Genomic DNA, 18,311 nt, shown 5'->3' with positions numbered 1-18,311 from the left:
AAAGCATTGTCTTCCTCTTTAGCTGCTTTTTCATTTTCTTTATCATTCTCTCCTTGTTTTCTGAAGTCAATATTCAGGTGTGTATCATTGTGCAACTCTGCATTACAGAACAGAGTATGACCTTCATTATTAATCTGAAAAGTTTCTCCACAGTCTTTTTGTATGTTCTCTAATGACACTGGGTCATTTTCATTTTTTCCATAAACACATACATTTTCTCTAGCTATGCTATAATCTGAGTTGCCATGAATTGGTTTAATGTCATGAGATGAAATAATTGTGTCAGCTGGCAGTTCTTTGACCTGGGGAATGTCTTTTGTTTCCTGGAAAGCATTAGTCATAATGCTAACACAGTTTTGATTTGGTTTTCCCAATTTTAGCTCCATTAGTTTTCGAGAAATTGCAAAACATGTATGAGTGTTATCTTCATAATCTAAAGAGAGTTGACGATGCTTTTGTGAAAGGTTCTCCACTCTTTGTAATTCCAATGCTAGATGATCTAGTTCATATTTATCCTTTGTGGAAGATGTGGAAGATTTTGGTATTTCTAATTCTTGAGCAATTAATATTTGATCACAATTTTTCCCGTAAGAATCAAGACTCTCATTCTTTTTGTATTCTTGGTACAAAGAAATATACTTATCTACTGGAATGATTTTTGCTTCCTTAGTAAAATCAATTGCCTTCCACAAAATTTGCTTTTCTCCATGTTTGGAATTATCTTCTGGGTCAGTGAAATCTCTCATTTCTCCAATATTTTGAGTGTACTCACGTGTGCTTTCTTTTGTTTGGAGAGAAAAAGCTGTAGACATTTGCTGACCAATCTGATATACAGTTTCTAAATTAGAAGACCATGATTCCGGAGAGAAAAGACTACAGTGCCCTTTTGCACAAGTATTCACTAATTCATAAGAGTTATATGCTTCACTTTTTTCTTCAATTAAAAATGGGATGTTGCTTCTCAGTTCAGATTGCTGGCCTTCTTCCTCACTGTGTTTTTGGTTCTCAACTTCTAAAAATACATTTGGCAAGCACATTGGAAAGGAAAAATTGTCTTGGCCCTTACACTGTCCTGCCATGGTCATTTTATTGGGAATTGTACAATCATAGTTGTTAGAGCCCAAGTTGTCAGCCTGAGATTCTGAACCATGAAAAGAAATGTTGAAGCTAGGGGCATTCAAACAATTAGTAAGAATAGAATGATCACCAGGCACAACTTCACATGAGGAGGCAGAATTATTTGGCATGGATGATAGATTTATTTCAGAATTAACAAAGTCTAAACTCTTCTCAAGTGGCAAAATCTCATTTAAATCTGTAATATCGTTATGTTTGCCTATGCTTTCTTCTCTCCTCATCAGTCTTGGATCTTTAATGAGTTTTGAAGTAATAACTGTGCTTGAGCCAATATTGTTATGAAGGGGAAAAGCAGCAGAAAGACTACTTAAAACATTTTTAAGTTGTGCCAAATTTAACATGAGGTCACCATTAACACTTTCTCTGGTATCACTGGGAATAAATGAAAGACCTGAATCATATATACGAGAAGTGTCTCTACATTCTGCTAAATTGTGTTCCATCTGTCCACCGTATGTTTCATGTATAGAAATGTTTCCATTTTGCACATTCCCATAGGAATCAGAAATATTTGTGTTGGAAGGATTTTTCTCTGAATTTAGTGCGCTGCAAGAACAGTTTTCCTCAACAAATGGATCTACAGGTTTTCTGAAATGTTCAAAGATGACAGTAGCATCTTTTCCTTTTCCAATTCTTTTGGCAACTGTACAGTTATTCAGAGAGGAGGTTCTTTCTGTAGAAATAATAAGAAAATTAAGAAAAAATAGGAAGGAAATAGTTTCTACATTCAATTCTTAATTCAAATAAACTATGTTATAAGTGGTTTTAACTGAAAGTTCAATAAATGCCTAACGATGAAGAAAGTATGTGTCATGAGAAAAAGAGAGGTGAGAAGAGAATGAGTGACAAACCAATAAAATATAAATTATGTAGCATGAAGCTCCGTCCTAGAGGCCTTACTAAAAAAGTATTTGCCATAAATATTTTTGAATTCTGACAAATACGAAGAATAGAAAAATTGAAAAGGAATAAAAACATGTTGCTCAAAGACTAGGTATTTCTTATATTAATTTCCTTAATAATAGAATCTACATATTAATAGGCAAAACTGTCTCCCCCTTTTATCTACTGTTACCTTGAGAACAAAAACAGGAAGGAAAGGAGAATGAGATGAGGAAACAGAGGAGAAAAGATCAAACAGTTTCCATAAAATCCTTCCCAGGAGCAAAAGCAAAGCACTACTCCTGTTCTACTAAAATAAGTATCCTGCAAATAATATCAAAAACAAAAATCTTGACAATGAAAGCAAATTTTCTCTTATAATTTATAGGAATTTATTCCTAAAATGTCATAAAGAACTACATGTAATAACAAAGGAGCTTATATGAATGTATATTTACCAAGTAAAACGTTGATAAAGCATTCATAGATAATGCCATAAAAATATCTTTATTAAAACAAATTAATGATGAGAAATTGTGAGATTTATGACATATATGAAACTATAATCATATTATTGGGAAGTACCATGAGATTCTTTTTCACAATATACTGAAAGATAGTTTTGCTGAAGATTTCTAAATTCTATAACCACTTGTAATTATATATATTTTAAAGATTACTTATTTATTTTCAGAGAGAGAGCTTGCAAGTAGGGGAGAGGTAGAGAGAGGAAAAGAGAAAGAATCCTAAGAAGTCTCTCTACCAACATTGCAAAAGAGCCCGATGTGGGACTGGAATTCATGAACCATGAGATCATGACCTGAGCCAAAGTTGGATGCTTAACCAACTGAGGCACCAAGGTGCACCTGTAATTATACTTTTTTTATTAGTAAGCTATAGTAGAAATATGACCATTACAGAGGTGTAGTTCTTAAGAGGAGGAGCTGCAGTGGACAGAAAAAAAGGGTGGATCCCCATACTCACACCAAAATAAAATAAAATTCATCGGGAAAAAAAATAATAAAACCATGAAAGTATTAGAAGAAAAGATGGAGAGATGGTTTTATAATCCTGAGGTAGAAATGTACTTTTTAAAAATATCTGGAAATCAGAAAACTAGAAATTAAGAAATGATGTCAATTACATGCAAATTAAATACCTTACTAGGTCAAAACTCATGATAAACAAAACTGGTAGGAAGTATTTTCTGAATGAGGGAGCTTAGTACATCATTACACATATATTAGAGCACATAGAGAATATACAGACACCTTCGAAAGATTAATAAACAGACAATGCAATAGAAAAGTGAGCAAGTATACGAATAAGAAAATCACAAATAAAAACTGTCAAGAAACACAAAAAGATGTCCAACTCCATTAAATAAACAGTTAAGTCATATTAAAAAACTGCCTAGATTGGCAAAGACTATGAAGAATAATTAATATTCTGAGATATAATAAACACTCTTATACTGCTCATGGGAGTATGAACTGGTACTAATTTCCTGGGAAGTAAAGCTACAGTTTTCAGCAAAATGTAATATGTAATCATCTGTATCCAATAAATCCATTTTTAAAAATGTTTTATTTATTTTGTGAGCAAACACAAGTGGGGGAGGGGCAAAGAGAGAAGAAAACAGAGGATCTAAAGTGGGCTCTGTGCTGACAGGCTGACAGCAGTGAGCTTGATTTGGGGCTTGAACTCACAAACCACAAGATCATAACCTGAGTTGAAGTCAGATGCTCAACTGACAGAACCACCCAGGCACGCCTCCAGTATATCCATTTTTCTACATTCATTATTCTGATATACTTGCATAAATAATATATATACAAGGATTTTTAGTACCATTTTCCAAGACAGCTGAAAGCTAGAAACCTAACTATCAGTATAAGACTGGTTAAGATTTCAAAATATACTACAAAGCAATAGTAATCAAAACAGTATCTTACTGGCACATTAAGAAACACACAGGCTTCCAGTTATAGAATGACTATGTCAAGGGAATAAAGGGCACAGCATACAGAATACAGTCAATGATATTGTAATAGTGTTATATGGTGACAGACGGTAGCCACACTTGTGGGGAGCATAGCATACTACAGACAAGTTGGATCACTATGTTGTACACCTGAAACTAATGTAACATTGTGTGTCAACTATACTAAAAAAAAAAAAATTGAGAGCACATGAGTGGGGAGCAACAGAGGGAGAGGGAGGGACAGAGAGAGAGAATCTTAAGCAGGCTCCATGCCCGGCGTGGAGCCTGATGTGGGGCTCAAGCTCACATTGGTGAGATCATGATCTGAGCTGAAATCAAAAGTAAGATGCTTAACTGACTAAGCCTCCCAGGCATCCCTCAAAAAAAAAATTTTTAAAAATGAGACTGGTTAGGGGTGCCTGCCGGGGCACAGTCAGTTAAGCCTCTGACTCTTGATTTCGGCTCAGGTCATGATGCCATGGCTTTGAGCCCTGCACTGGGCTTTGTGCTGACTGCATGGAGCCCGTTTTTGGTCCTCTCTCTCCCTCTCTGCCCCTCCCCTGCTTATACTCTCTCTTTGTCAAAATAAATAAACTTAAAAAAATGAGACTGGTTAAATAAATATGGCATATCAAGAATTATAAAAGCAGTACATGTATGTGCTATATATAAGCACTACTATATATGTGCCTAGAAAAATAATGTTATGGAGCAGTTACAAAGATTAAGACAGGGGTGTCTAGGGCTCAGTCGGTTAAGCGTCTGACTCTTGATTTCGGCTCAGGTCATGGTCTCGTGTTTTCTTGGGTTCAAGCCTTGCTTTGGGCTCTGCACACTGACTGCAGTAACAGCGTGGACCCTGCCTGGGATTTTCCCTCTCCTCTCTCTTTGCCCTTCCCCCGCTCACACACACACACACACACTCTCTCTCTCAAAATAAATAGACTTTAAAAAAAAGATTAAGACAAATTAATACAAAGCAACATGGGAAAAGAAACCTAAATCAGTTTAATAACCTGAATTTCACAAATGTATGGTAAATGCATACTAACATATACATAATATTAACTAATAAAGTACTTAATGTGGATGCCAGGTATGGTTTTTCTGAGTGCCTTATACACATTAAATAATTTAATCTTCATAACATTCCCATTTTACTGATAAAGTAAAGGGTAATTTGCCCAGGATCACAATATGTAAGCAATAGAACTTTAATCACTAGGTTACATTATTCACTTAAACTTGATAAAGGCCCTTTAAATTTATTCCCATTTTTGGCAGTATCACCAAACAACACATGAAAAAAGGAGAACAAAACCCCCAATATCTTCATAATACAAGAAACTTTAAGAAAATGAAATTACAATCAACAAAGCAAACTACCAAATAGTTATTAGCCCCATGTATTCTGTGATGATGGAAATATTCTTTAACTATGCTATCCAATATAGTAGCCAACAGCCACATGTGGTTACTGAGCACCTGAAATGTGGGCAAGGGGTGGTGTGAATGAGGAATTAAAATTTTTATTAATTTTAACTAATTTAGGTTTAAATAGCCACGTGACTAATGGCTAATGTACTGGACAGCACAGGTCTAGACTACTCTGGAGGTAGAGGAGTACACTGATAGCCAACACATGTGGCCTTGACTTTGGGCAAAATACAGGTGTTCCCCAAAGTTTATCATCCCAAAAGGCATCATTGTTAAAATGAGTAGAACAGTAAGTGAAAAAGAGGATACTACTACTGGCTTTACAAAAATTGAAAGGACTGTAAAGAAATACTATGAACAATAGGAAGGATGAATACTTCCACATAAGTTTATGAATAAGATATGGATGTCCACTCCTACCACTTCTACTAAACATTCAACTGGAGGTCCTAGCCAGGGCAATTAGGCAACAAAAAGAAATAAAAGACACCCAGATTGGAAAGGAAGAAGTAAAACTAACTCTATTTGTAAATGACTTGATCTTTTATATAGAAAAATCCTAAAGAAATCAGTAAAAAACTATTAGAACCAATAATGAGATCAGCAAGGTTGCAAGATACAAGACCAATACACAAAAATAACACTACTTCTATATACTTACAAAGAGGAACATAAAAATGAAATTGAGCAAACTACTTGCAAAGGTATCCAAAAATATGATACTTGAATTAAATTTAACAAAAGATGCATAAAACTTACACCCTGAAAACCTTTACTTCCTTCACAGGGTGGTTATAAACAAAAGGTAAGATAATAACATAGGTTATTATCACACTGGTGGTGTGAATGTCACTGCTGCAGCCACTTCAGGAAACAGTTTGGCAATTCCTCAAGTGGTAACAGAGTGTTATCATATGACCAGCAATTCCACTTCCAACTATATACCCAAGAGAAATGCGAACACAGGTCTGTACCAAAACTGTACAAGAACATTCATAGCAAAATTATTCATAATTGCCAAAAGATGTAAACAACCCAAGTGTCAACTGATGAATAAATAGAGTTTCTATTCAATGTAATATTCCATAAAAAAGGAATGAAGTATTAATATATGCAAGAACCTTGTAAACAGTTAAGTGAAAGTCACTAGTCATGAAAGGCCACTTTGCTTCACATATTTATGAATTCCTTTATATGAAATGCCCAGAAGAGGCAAATACAGTTGATCCTTGAACAATATGGGTTTGAACTGCGTGGGTCTGCTCATGAATGGAATTTTTTTCATGTAACATATTGGAAAATTTTTTGGAGATTTGCCACAATTTAAAAAATCTCACAGATGAACCACATAGCCTAGAAATGCCAATAAAAATTAAGAAAAAGTTAGGTATTGCTGTAAGAATATAGTGTATAGAATATGTAACATACAATGTACAGGTTAATCAATGCTTATGTTCTGGGTAAGGCTTCCAGTGAACACTAGGCTCTTAATAGTGAAGTTTTCAGGGGATTGAAAATTATACATGGATTTTTGACTGCGTGGGTGTTGCCACCTGTAATCTCTGTGTTGTTCAAGGGTCAGTTGTATATAGAGACAGAAAGCAGAACAGTGATTGCTTTGGGGCAACGGCGGTTTAGGGGAAAGGGATATGATAGTTTTTCAAGAGTATAGTTTCTTTTTGAAGCAATGATGATAACATATCACACTTACTAAGCTGGAAGAAACAAACATTTTTTAAAAAAGTGTACGTGTTGGCAAGGATACAGAGTAATTATGTAACCTGATCTGATCACTTTTGAAAACTAGGTGATAACCTCTTTGGATTAAGTTGTACATTTCTGATGTAGATATTATATTACTCTATACCAAAACTCTTGCCCATGTGCATCAAGACACTCACATAAATGTTTAAAGCAGCCATGTTTGGAATATGAAGAAAATTGGCAAGTATCCAAATATCCCCAGAGGAGGGGCGCCTGGGTGGCTTAGTCGGTTAAGCGTCCGACTTTCGCTTGGGTCATGATCTCGCGGTTCGTGGGTTCGAGCCCCGCATCGGGCTCTGTGCTGACTGCCAGCTCAGAGCCTGGAGCCTGTTTCAGCCTGTGACTCCCTCTCTCTCTGACCCTCCCCTGCTCACGCTGTCTCTCTCTCTCTCTCTCTCCTAGAAATAAATAAAAAATATTAAAAAAAAAAAAAGTTCAAATATCCCCAGAGGAATAGTGTGTAGTCAAAAAATGGAATAATGTGTGTGTGAATACATATACATGTAGAAACTACAGGTATATATATGAGCATAGAAGTCACACAAATGGGACGTCTGGGTGGCAGGGTTGGTTAAGCATCTGACTTTGGCGGCTCAGGCATAATCTCATAGTTCACGGGTTGGAGCCCCGCACTGGGCTCTGTATGGACAAGCTCAGATACTGGAACCTGCATCAGATTCTGTGTCTCACTCCACCCCCCCCCAACCCCCCGCTTGCACTCTGTCACTCTCTTTCAAAATAAATAAACTTCAAAAAAAAAAAAAAAAGAATCACACAAACATAAAACTGAGCAAAAGGAGTCAGTAGTATAATTCCAGATACATAAAATAAAAAATAGTTAAAGCACAACTATTTTGTTTACAGATTGGTAATATATTAGAAAATAATATTCAGAAGTTCTAAGACCAGCACAAATGCTATGGAAGCATAATAATGTCTGTATCTTACCAGCCCTCCTAGGAAATCCTGTTGAAAGGAGCCTCAAAGATGTCATAAAGTGTCCATTATCCACTTTTTGGCCAATAAATTTTACAGTTACTATTGCATATGGAAGGCAATGTCTAGGTTTATCTACTGGCTTTGAAAGAATATTGTATTCATAGAAGTATACCTGAAAGACAAAAAAAAAAAAAGAGAGAACATTTTAAAGCTAAATTGAGTAAGTTCATATTTTAAAAAGCTATGTAACTCATTTCGTGTTATTCACCTGCTTCCATATACCCACCTCCTCTCCCCACATTCTTAAACTTCAGTTTTTTTAATAGTATGTTTTTATTCTTTCTTTTTTAAAAAATTTTTAAAAAATGTTTTATTTCTTTTTGAAAGATACAGAAACAGAGTTGAGCAGGGGAGGGGCAGAGTGAGAAGGGAGAGAGGGAGACACATAATCCGAAGCAGGCTCCAGGCTCTGAGCTGTCAGCCCAGAGCCCAATGTGGAGCTCGAACCCATGACCCGTGAGATCATGACCTGGGCTGAAGTCGGATGCTTAACCGACTGAGCCACCCAGGTGCCCCAGAAACAACCTGTTTTTAAAAAAGCACTTTTCCATTAAAAGTTCAATGTTTTAGGGGTGCCTGGGTGGCTCAGTCGGTTAAGCGTCCAACTTCAGCTCAGGTCATGATCTCATGGTTTGTGAGTTCAAGCCCTGCATCCAGCTCTCTGCTATCAGTGCAGAGCCCACCTCAGATCTTCTGTCCCCATCTCTTTCTGCCACCTCCCCTGCTCATATACTCACTCTCTCTGTCAAAAAAAAAAAAATTAAAAAAAGTTCAATGTTTAGCATATGATGTGAATCCCTAAGTTTTATTTAGAAGAAAAAGTTAATCAGGAAAATAATAATAGCTCAATACATTTTACATGTGGGAGCATATACACACTTCTTGAAAATTTATCTTCATTTAGTCATATATATATGACGATAGGCAATGTTTACTACATACAATTTAATATTCTACAGAAGATGAAAAGTTTACTAAGTATCTCAGCAATTTATGACAGAAAATTACTGTTTCACATGTAATGATGAACACGTAAGACTTTTTTCCTGTTGTCAAAGTTGGCATGTTTTGCAAGTTAGGAATTACTCCATGAACAACTAAATAAAAGCAGCCACTCTATTTTGAACAAAGTTAAATGCAAATTTGGAAACTTCTTTACTAACATTCTTAAATCACAAATATTAAAGCAGCTTTTATTATTTATTTATTTAAGGTCTTATTAAATTGAATAAGTTAAGGGATTGTCTTTCAATAATTCAAGAAGTTGCTTTAAGTCGTATATCATATCGTGTGAAGCATGTAACTTTTCAAGTAGTCAAATAAGCCCAAAAGTTAACATACTGCTGAATTGTAGGCTTGTAACTCAATGGTATCTTTCAGAGAAGGTATACTTCTTGACATATGGCAATCAAACTTAGGAGAAGGATCCAAAGAAACTTTGTTTTTATCCAATGAAGGCTGAATTTTCTTCACTTTTCCAAAGAGAACCTTAAAAAAAGCAAACAGCAGGTCATAAAAATATATTAGAATATTTTAAACTCCAACACTAGAACATAAATTAAGGCTAATGTCAGGATGCCTGGGTGGCTCAGTTGGTTAAGTGGCTGACTTCAGTCAGGTCATGATCTCGAGTTTGTGGGTTTGAGCCCTGCATCAGGTTCTGTGTCTCCCTCTCTCTCTGCCCTCCCCCTGCTCACATTCTCTCTTTCAAAAATAAATAAACTTAAAAAAAATTTTTTTAAAAGGCTTTTTTTTTTAAGGAAAGAAATACAAATGAATAATCTGTATCCCAGATGCAGAAGAGGACTTATTATAATCATATCAATTCCTCTTCTAAATTAAACTTAAGACTATAATAATTGTAATTAAAATTTTAGAAAATCTATTTGTAGAAATGAATTTTAGTCTAAAAACTTATTTTGAATACTAAGCAAACAAGAATAGGCCACAAAATCTTGAAAAAAATTTTTTAGAAAAAGTTTTGGGTCAGAGATACAGAACGATGGAACAGGGCAGGTGACTTGCACTCCCAATGTATTAAACAGATTTTTAATTTTTTAAAAATGTTTACCTATTTTTGACAGAGTGAGAAACTATGAGCTGGGAAGGGTCAGAGGGAGAGGGAGACAGAGGATCCAAAGTGGGCTCTGTGCTGACATGGGGCTCAAACTCACCAACTGTGAGATCATGACCTGAGTCAAAATTGGATGGTTAACCAACTGAGCTACCCATGTATTCCAGTATTTAATATTTTTTTAAAGGTTAGTATTACCACACACACAAAAAAGACAGTAGAGGAAAAGAACAAAATAAAAAGCCCCAGGTAAGTCTGAGCATCTATAAAAACATAGTATAATGTTAAACGTACCATTTGAAATAAGTCAAAACAAAAACATATTCAATAAATGGTATAAAACAATTGAAAAAATTAAATTATCTTCTTAATATATAGACCAAAATAAATGCCAAACCAGTTAAATATTTAAGTAATGCAAACACTGTAGAAAATCAGTATTTATCTAATCTCAACGTGAGAATTCTTTACAAATATATGCGCCAAGAACCCATAAACCTAAACCATAAAACTGTAAAATATTCCAAAACATTTGTACATAAAAAACAAATCAGTATACTAAAAGACTTCCCACTGAGTGGGGGAAAATATTTGCATGTAACATACCCAATAAAGGATTAGAATCCAAAATATACAAAGAACTTACAAAACTCAACTCCCAAAAAACAAACAATCCAATTAAAAAATAGGCAGAAGATGTGAATAGACATTCCAAAGAAGACATACATAAGGCTAACAGACACATGAAAAGATGCTCATCTTCACTTATCATCACTGAAATGAAAATCAAAGCTACAATGAGATATTAACTCACACATCAGAATGGCTAAAACCAAAAACACACAAAAAAATAACAGGTGTTGTCAAGGATGTGGAAAAAGGAACCCTCTTAAACTGTTGGTGGGAATGGAAATGGATACAGCCATTCTCGAAAGCAGTATGAAGGTTCCTCAGAAAGTTAAAAATAGAACTACTCTATAATCCAGCAATTATTAGGTATTTACCCAAATAAAAAAAGGCTGATTTGAAGGGATATATGCACCTGATGTACAGCAGTATTATCTACAAATGCCAAATTATGGAAAGAGCCCAAATGTCCATCAACTAATGAATGGATAAAGAAGAGGAGGTGTGTACACACATACACACACACACACACAAGAATATTACTCAGCCATAAAGAGAATATCTTGCCATTTGCAATGATATGGATAGAGCTAGAGAGAATTATGCTAAGTGAAATAAGTCAGAGAAGACAAAAAGCATATGAATTCTTTTTTTTTTTTAAATGTTTTATTTATTTCAGAGAGGGAGAGAAGCAACGTGAGCAGGGGAGGGTCAGAGAGAGGGAGACACGGAATCTCAAACAGGCGCCAGGCTCTGAGCCAGATGTCAGCAGAGAGCCCGATGCAGGGCTTGAACCCACGAACCACGAGATCATGACCTGTGCCGAAGTTGGCCGACTAAACGACTGAGCCACCCATGCGCCCTAAAAAGCACATGATTTCACTCATATGTGGAATTTAAGGAAAAAAACAAATGATCATGGGGGGAAAAAGAGGAAAACCAAGAAATAAACTGTTTTTAAAAAGGTTTTTAAAAGTTTATTTATTTTGAGAGACAGAAAGAGTGAACAGTCAAGGAGTAGACAGAGAGAGAGAGAAGGAATCCTAGGCAGGCTCTGCACTGTCAGTTTGGTTCCTGATGCAGGGCTCAAACCCACAAGGCGGGTTAAGTGTCTGACTCTTGATTTTGGCTCAGGTCATCATCTCACAGTCATGGGATCGAGCCCTTTATTGGGATCTGTGCTTAGCGTGGAGCCTAATTGGGGTTCTCTTTCTCTGCCCCACCTCTGCTCCCTCTCTCTCTCAAAATAAATAAACATTTAAAGTCATCAATTCTATTACTGTTATTTTTTAATATAATAATACATTTATTCATAATTAAAAAAACTAAATATAATGTGGTATCTTGGATTTGGGTACTAGAAGAGAAAAAACAGTAGAAAAACCGGCAAAAGGTAAATAAAGTCTGTAGCTTAGTTACTGGTCACGAATGTACCAATGTTAGTCTCTGTTAGTTTTTTTATATTATTATTTTTGACTTTTATTTTTTTACTGAAATATAATTGACATATAACGATATTAGTTTCTTAGTTCTGACAAATGTGTCATAGTGATGTGAAATGCTAACATTAGGAGCATGCTGAGTGAATTGTCTATAGGAACTTTCTGTATTGTCTTTTAATTTTTCTATAAATTTAAATTTATTACAAATTGAAAAAGTTTATTTTTTAAAAAAGAAAACATTAAGTGATAAAATATTTTCCAGAGGAAAGCCTAGCTCACACCACATCCTTTAATGAATTGATAATGTAAACAAATCAACTAGGAAAAAAAAACCTAAATGGCAAAGGATATAGTCAACTCACTAAATATTGTTAATGAATATATGCAGAATGTTTAAACTCAACAGTAACTATGAAAAAATAACTGAACCAACAATGAGAAACTATTACATATAAGACTGGCAAAGATTTTTTAAAAAAGTATAATACAGAGAGTGAGGCTGTGAGAGAATAGGTATTCTGACACACTGTGGATAGAAATGTCAATTAGTACCTTTCTCAGGACAACTGGGCATTACATATCAAAAGCTGTCAAAGTGTACATATTTGGCTCCTAATCTTATTCCTAGGTAGGAATTAACCAATTAATTCTCAGCAAATAATCACAGGCATAAAAATATACCTACAAGGATGATCAAAGTAGTATTTAAAACACAAAAACAAAAACCCAAATAACTTATATCCCCGAATTTTAAAATTTGTTGTGCAAATTTATGGTGGAGCTATATAGTAGAATACTATGTAGTTATTCAAAAGACTATTAGAGAATACTTATTCAATGCAATGAAAAATGTTTATCCTGTAATCAATGAAAAAAGTGATATAGTATGTAGACAATACCTTTTAATTACAATTATACATGCATATTTGCATATGTAAACAGAAGACTAAGTATAGATATACAAAAAATTAATGGTTATTAATGGCCTCTTTGGAGCTTCTTAGTATGCACCAAATTTTCTAAAATCAGTCTGTATTACTTTTTAGTATAAAAATAAATTATGCTTTATGAATTTGATAATATTCAAGTACTAAACACATAAGGAATTATTCCAAAGGAAGCATTGGTTTTATGTGTAACATCCTATGTTACAAATCTGAGAATCCTGTCTACCTACTGTGATTTTAGTAGTCCTGGCAAAGGACTACTACAATTAACCATAAAAGTGTATCTTAACCAATTTATTGATGCTTAAGATTTAGTAAGACTTATTTTTTTCAACTTGGAGTAATTTTAGACTTTCAGAAAAGTTCCTAGTTTAAAAACTAGTTCAGAAGTCCTATATACATGTGACCAGTTTTTCCAAATGTTAAATCTTATATAAGCACGGCAAAACTAAACACTGCTATGTTGTAACCTGAAATTAATATAATACTGTGTCAACTATACCTCAATTAAAAAAATAAAAAGAAATTAACATTGTATAGTACTATTAACTAAAATAAAGAGTAGGTGTGTAGTGGGGCATGGTGGCTCATCTGGTTAAGTTTCCAGCTCTTGGTTTTGGCTCAGGTCATGACCTCACAGTTTGTGAGTTCAAGCCTCACATCGGGCTCTGCACGGATACTGCAGAGCCTGCTTAGGATTCTCTCTGTCTCTCTCTCTCTGCCCCTTCACCGCTCTCTCTGTCTCTTTCTCAAAAATAAATAAATAAAAACTTAAAAAAAAGTTAAGAGTAGGAGTAACTTTAGCTTAAGTCAGAATTCTGTAACCAAAATTTTGGAGAAAAACACTTAAAACACTGTGGTATTAATTATGGTCTGACCAAAAGAAAGAAAAAGGGTCATTTAAGACAGAGAAAAAAATAAAGACAAAGATGATACAGGCTGAATTTGCTTACCTGGGAGTTTTGTTTTATGCGGCATACCCAACTAAAGTTAGAAATAGGGGAAATTTCAAATGACACTGAGGATGACAGTAATGTGTATGTGATTTATTTTATATAATGCAACTCAAGAGCACTAATAATTCAGACTGAAAGGAAAATATGTTTGGGTCAATTTAAAGGAACTGAATATAATATTTAGTATTTGTTTTATGCTACCTACCTTAAAAATTATAATACTTTCTACAGTAATGCTTCTACTGTGAGCATAATTCAAAGCAATATCAACATGTCTAAATACATAAATTCCAAGACGGGGATTTCCTAATATCTTCAATGTAGATGCTCTGGTACTTATCCCGTTTTGATATATTTCAGCCACATCATTCTGAGTAAGAGCTAAAAAGCAGAAATGTTCTTCAAGTTCTCTGCCATGTCTTCCACTCTCACGCATCTCTGACCTAAAGCAAAACAAACTGCGTGTAAGTTAAGTGAGAATATTGAAAGAATTTTCAAGAGAAAATAAACATTTCGGCTTACAGCAGTTAGAACGCAAGACAATCACTGATAACCTTCAAAGCACCACTATTCTATTGTAACAAGTTAAGCTGAAAGTCATCTAAGGAAAGAATCTAAGAAGTAGATAACTACTCATCTAGGATTATGGACTACATTCCGTATAGCCCAGTGATAATAAGGGCTAACATTTCCTCAGTGCTACTAATATGCTTCGCATGTTAAGACTTAATCTTTACATGCATTTTTGTAACTTTTTTTGAACTCTCCAGGAATTGACTGCTATTGTTATTTTTAAATCACTGTTGTTATGCCTATTTTTTCCCTAGTTCCCCTAGCCTCTGTTATACTCATTTTAAAAATAAGGAATGTGAAGTTCAGAGAGTTAAACTTTCCAAAGAAGCAAGGTGACAAAATTGAAATTATATATGGGACCTCTTGTCTGTTAAGTTCCAGAGCTCATAGTCTCACCTATTTGTGCTATGGATGAAAGAACATACATTTTACTTTTTTAAATAAAGATTCTTTAACATGAATTCCCTAAATACGTATAGAGACAAATGTATGGTAAATTATTAAGGACATTCTCTATTTTCAGGGATCCAGATAATAGCTGAAAGAAACAATCTATGATTTAATTATAGTGCACTCCTATCATAGAAGTTAGATAATTATGAATCCTCCTCAAAACTGATTATAATCTGAAGTGCATACATTTTAAAAATAATTTTTTAATGTTTTTATTCATTTTTCAGAGAGAGAGAGAGAGAGACAATGCAAGTGGGGGAGGAGCAGAGAGAGAGGGAGACACAGAATGTGAAGCAGGCTCCAGGCCTCCGAGCTGTCAGCACAGAGCCTGACACGGGGCTCAAACTTACAAACTGTGAGATCATTACCTGAGCCAAAGTCGGATGCCTAACCGACTGAGCTGCCCAGGTGCCCCTGAAGTACATACATTCTTGAAATTTTGACTGTATTCTGCAACTAGAACCACCTAAAGATGCAAAACCTGTATGTCCCCACTGGCAGATTAGACAGGGAATTTCATATGGCTTGCTCAGATGTAGTAGCAGCAACAACTGGCAAATTAGGTGATATAATAGAGAGGTTTGATCACTAGAATGGAAGTGGGATTCCAAGTGATTATCAGCAGTGGAGAACCTCAGAACCTAAAAAGTAATGTTATACAACAAAAGGAAAATTATTCTTGAATACCACATGCTACCAATAGTCCTCCAGAATGGCACTCACAGTGTGTATAAAGTATACTAAGCACACTGGCATATTAATATCAATTTTATTTGCATGAATAACTGTTTACCTTATATAGGGCCAGAAAACACATGGCAACAGTTACAAGCAAGACTGACTGATTAGACCATGACCACTCTGTCCCAGTTCCTAGAAATGGCAACCTTAACTTTCAATTCCACATATTAACATCTCCTCCTCTTGCTTTCAACTTGACATCAGTGGATTCTATGAAACACTAAGATCTCCATGTTGATAAGGCTTCTCACAGAAGAATTCCAGTACTTTTTTGTTTTCCCAATTTCTCAGTTGGTTCTTCCTAGAATCTGGAAGAGCATAAGCTTTTTGAGCACACCTAGCAGGAATTCCCACATGGGAGTATTAACAACAACAGCACAAAGTATGGGAAGAAGGAAGGAAATGTTCACTGTTTTAAGGTTCTTACACTACACATGAATATAACATTATATGAAGGTATACTGCATAAAGCCTAGAGCAGGGCTTCTCAGCAGTGGCACACACTGTTGACATTTTCGGTCAAATAATTCTTTGTGTTATCTAGTCATCTTATTGGCTTAACATTATATCCTCTTAAAGGTCTGACTAAAATGTAAAAATATAACCTAATAAAGATTTGACACAGGACTCCAAAAAACTTTATAAATTAAAGTAGAAAATAATCCCAAGTTTTGTATTATATTTTTTATTGTTGTTTTTTATTTTAGAGAGAGTGGGGGAGAGAGGGAATCTTAAGCAGGCTCCATGTTCACATGGGGCTCAATCCCACGACCCTGGGATCATGACCTGAGCCAAAATCAAGAGTCAGACATTCAACTGACTGAGCCACTGAGGCCCCACTTGTATTACTTATAATACTGACAAATACTTTCTTGTTTTCAAAATTATATCTGAAAAGCATTTAGGACTATGTATGATTTAGATAAAGCAATAAAAAATTACTACTTAGAAGTTTAAAAAAATGTAATTCCAGTGTAATTAACACATAGTGCTATATTAGTTTAAGCTGTACAATATAGTGATTCATAAGTTTTATATATTACTCAGTCTTCACCAAGATAAGTGTACTCGTTTTTAAAAAAATGTTTATTTATTTTGAGAGTGTATGTGTGCACATGCGTGCATGTGGGAGAGGACCAGAGAGAGGGATGGGGGAGAGAATTTCAAGCAGGCTCCATGCTCAGTGCCTAGCCAGACGCAGAACCTGATCTCACAACCACCAGATCATGACCTGAGCTGAAATCAAGAGTCGGACATTTAACTGACCAAGCCACCTAGCACCTCAGATAAGTGTTCTCTTAATTCCCTTCACCTATTTCACCCATCCTCCTACTCATCTCCCCTCTGGTTTTTGTTCTCTATAGTTCAGAGTCTGTTTTTTGATTTGTCTCTTTTTTTTTCCTTTGTTCATTTGTTTTGTTTCTTAAATTCCACATATGAGTGAAATTCTGTGGTATCATTTCTCTGACTTGTTTTGCTTAGCCTTATACTCTCTAGATCCATCCATGTTGTTGAAAATGCCAAGATTTCACTCTTTTGGCTGAGTAATATTCCATTGTACATATACGCCGTATCTTGTTTATCCATTCATCTTTCAATGAACACCTGGGCTGCTTCCATAGTTGGCTGCTGTAAGCAGTAAACAGAGACCGCATATACCTATTTGAATTAATGTTTTCATATTCTTTGGGTAAATGCCTTGTAGTGCAATTGCTGGATTGAAGAGTAGGTCTATTTTTAACTTTCTGAGGAAACTTCATACTGCTTTTCTAGAGTGGCTGCATCAGTTTGCATTCTCACCAACAGTGCAAGAGGGTCCCCCTTTCTCCACATTCTTGCCAACACCTGTTTCTTGTGTTATTGATTTTAGCCATTCTGACAGGTGTGTGGTGATATCTCAATTGTAGTTTTGCTTTGCATTTCCTGGATGATAAGTGATGTTGAGCATCTGTTCATTTGTCTGTTGGGCATCTATATGCCTCTTTAGAGAAGGGTCAGTTCATGTGTTCTACCCATTTTTAAACTGGATTATTTGTTTTTCTGGTGTCTTTACAAGTTTTTTAAAAGGTTGGCTCTTCAGGGTTATCAGACACTAGGATCTATGTCAGGTTATTAAATGACAGAAGCTCAGAGTGTCAATACTCCTGTTTCATTTTTTTTTTTTTTTTACAAATAGTTTATTGTCAAATTAGTTTCCACATAACACCCAGTGCTCATCCCCACAAGTGTCCTCCTCCATGCCCATCCCCCCCCCACATCCATGAGTCCTCAGTTTTTGTCAGCATTCAAGAGTCT

At 35.2% G+C, this 18,311-nt stretch overlaps 1 protein-coding gene across 1 annotated transcript in view; it reads right to left on the bottom strand.

Annotated features, from left to right (window-relative positions):
- The window catches only part of TEX15 (testis expressed 15, meiosis and synapsis associated), a 57,226-nt gene that overhangs the window by 15,388 nt on the left and 23,527 nt on the right, over window positions 1–18,311 (bottom strand). Inside the window, exons 3-6 of the mRNA XM_077760944.1 lie at window positions 14,455–14,692; window positions 9,545–9,691; window positions 8,153–8,315; window positions 1–1,810 (exon numbers count right to left, since the gene is read on the bottom strand). Of these exons, the coding sequence (XP_077617070.1) occupies window positions 1–1,810; window positions 8,153–8,315; window positions 9,545–9,691; window positions 14,455–14,692 (2,358 nt within the window). The remainder of the gene's footprint in view (window positions 1,811–8,152; window positions 8,316–9,544; window positions 9,692–14,454; window positions 14,693–18,311) is intronic.

The sequence above is a fragment of the Crocuta crocuta genome, unplaced genomic scaffold (genome assembly GCF_008692635.1).
Source record: "Crocuta crocuta isolate KB4526 unplaced genomic scaffold, BGI_CrCroc_1.0 scaffold546, whole genome shotgun sequence".
Lineage (NCBI taxonomy): Eukaryota > Metazoa > Chordata > Mammalia > Carnivora > Hyaenidae > Crocuta > Crocuta crocuta.
The sequence above is the reverse complement of the archived record's forward strand: the minus strand, read 5'-3'. Positions and strand labels throughout refer to the sequence as shown.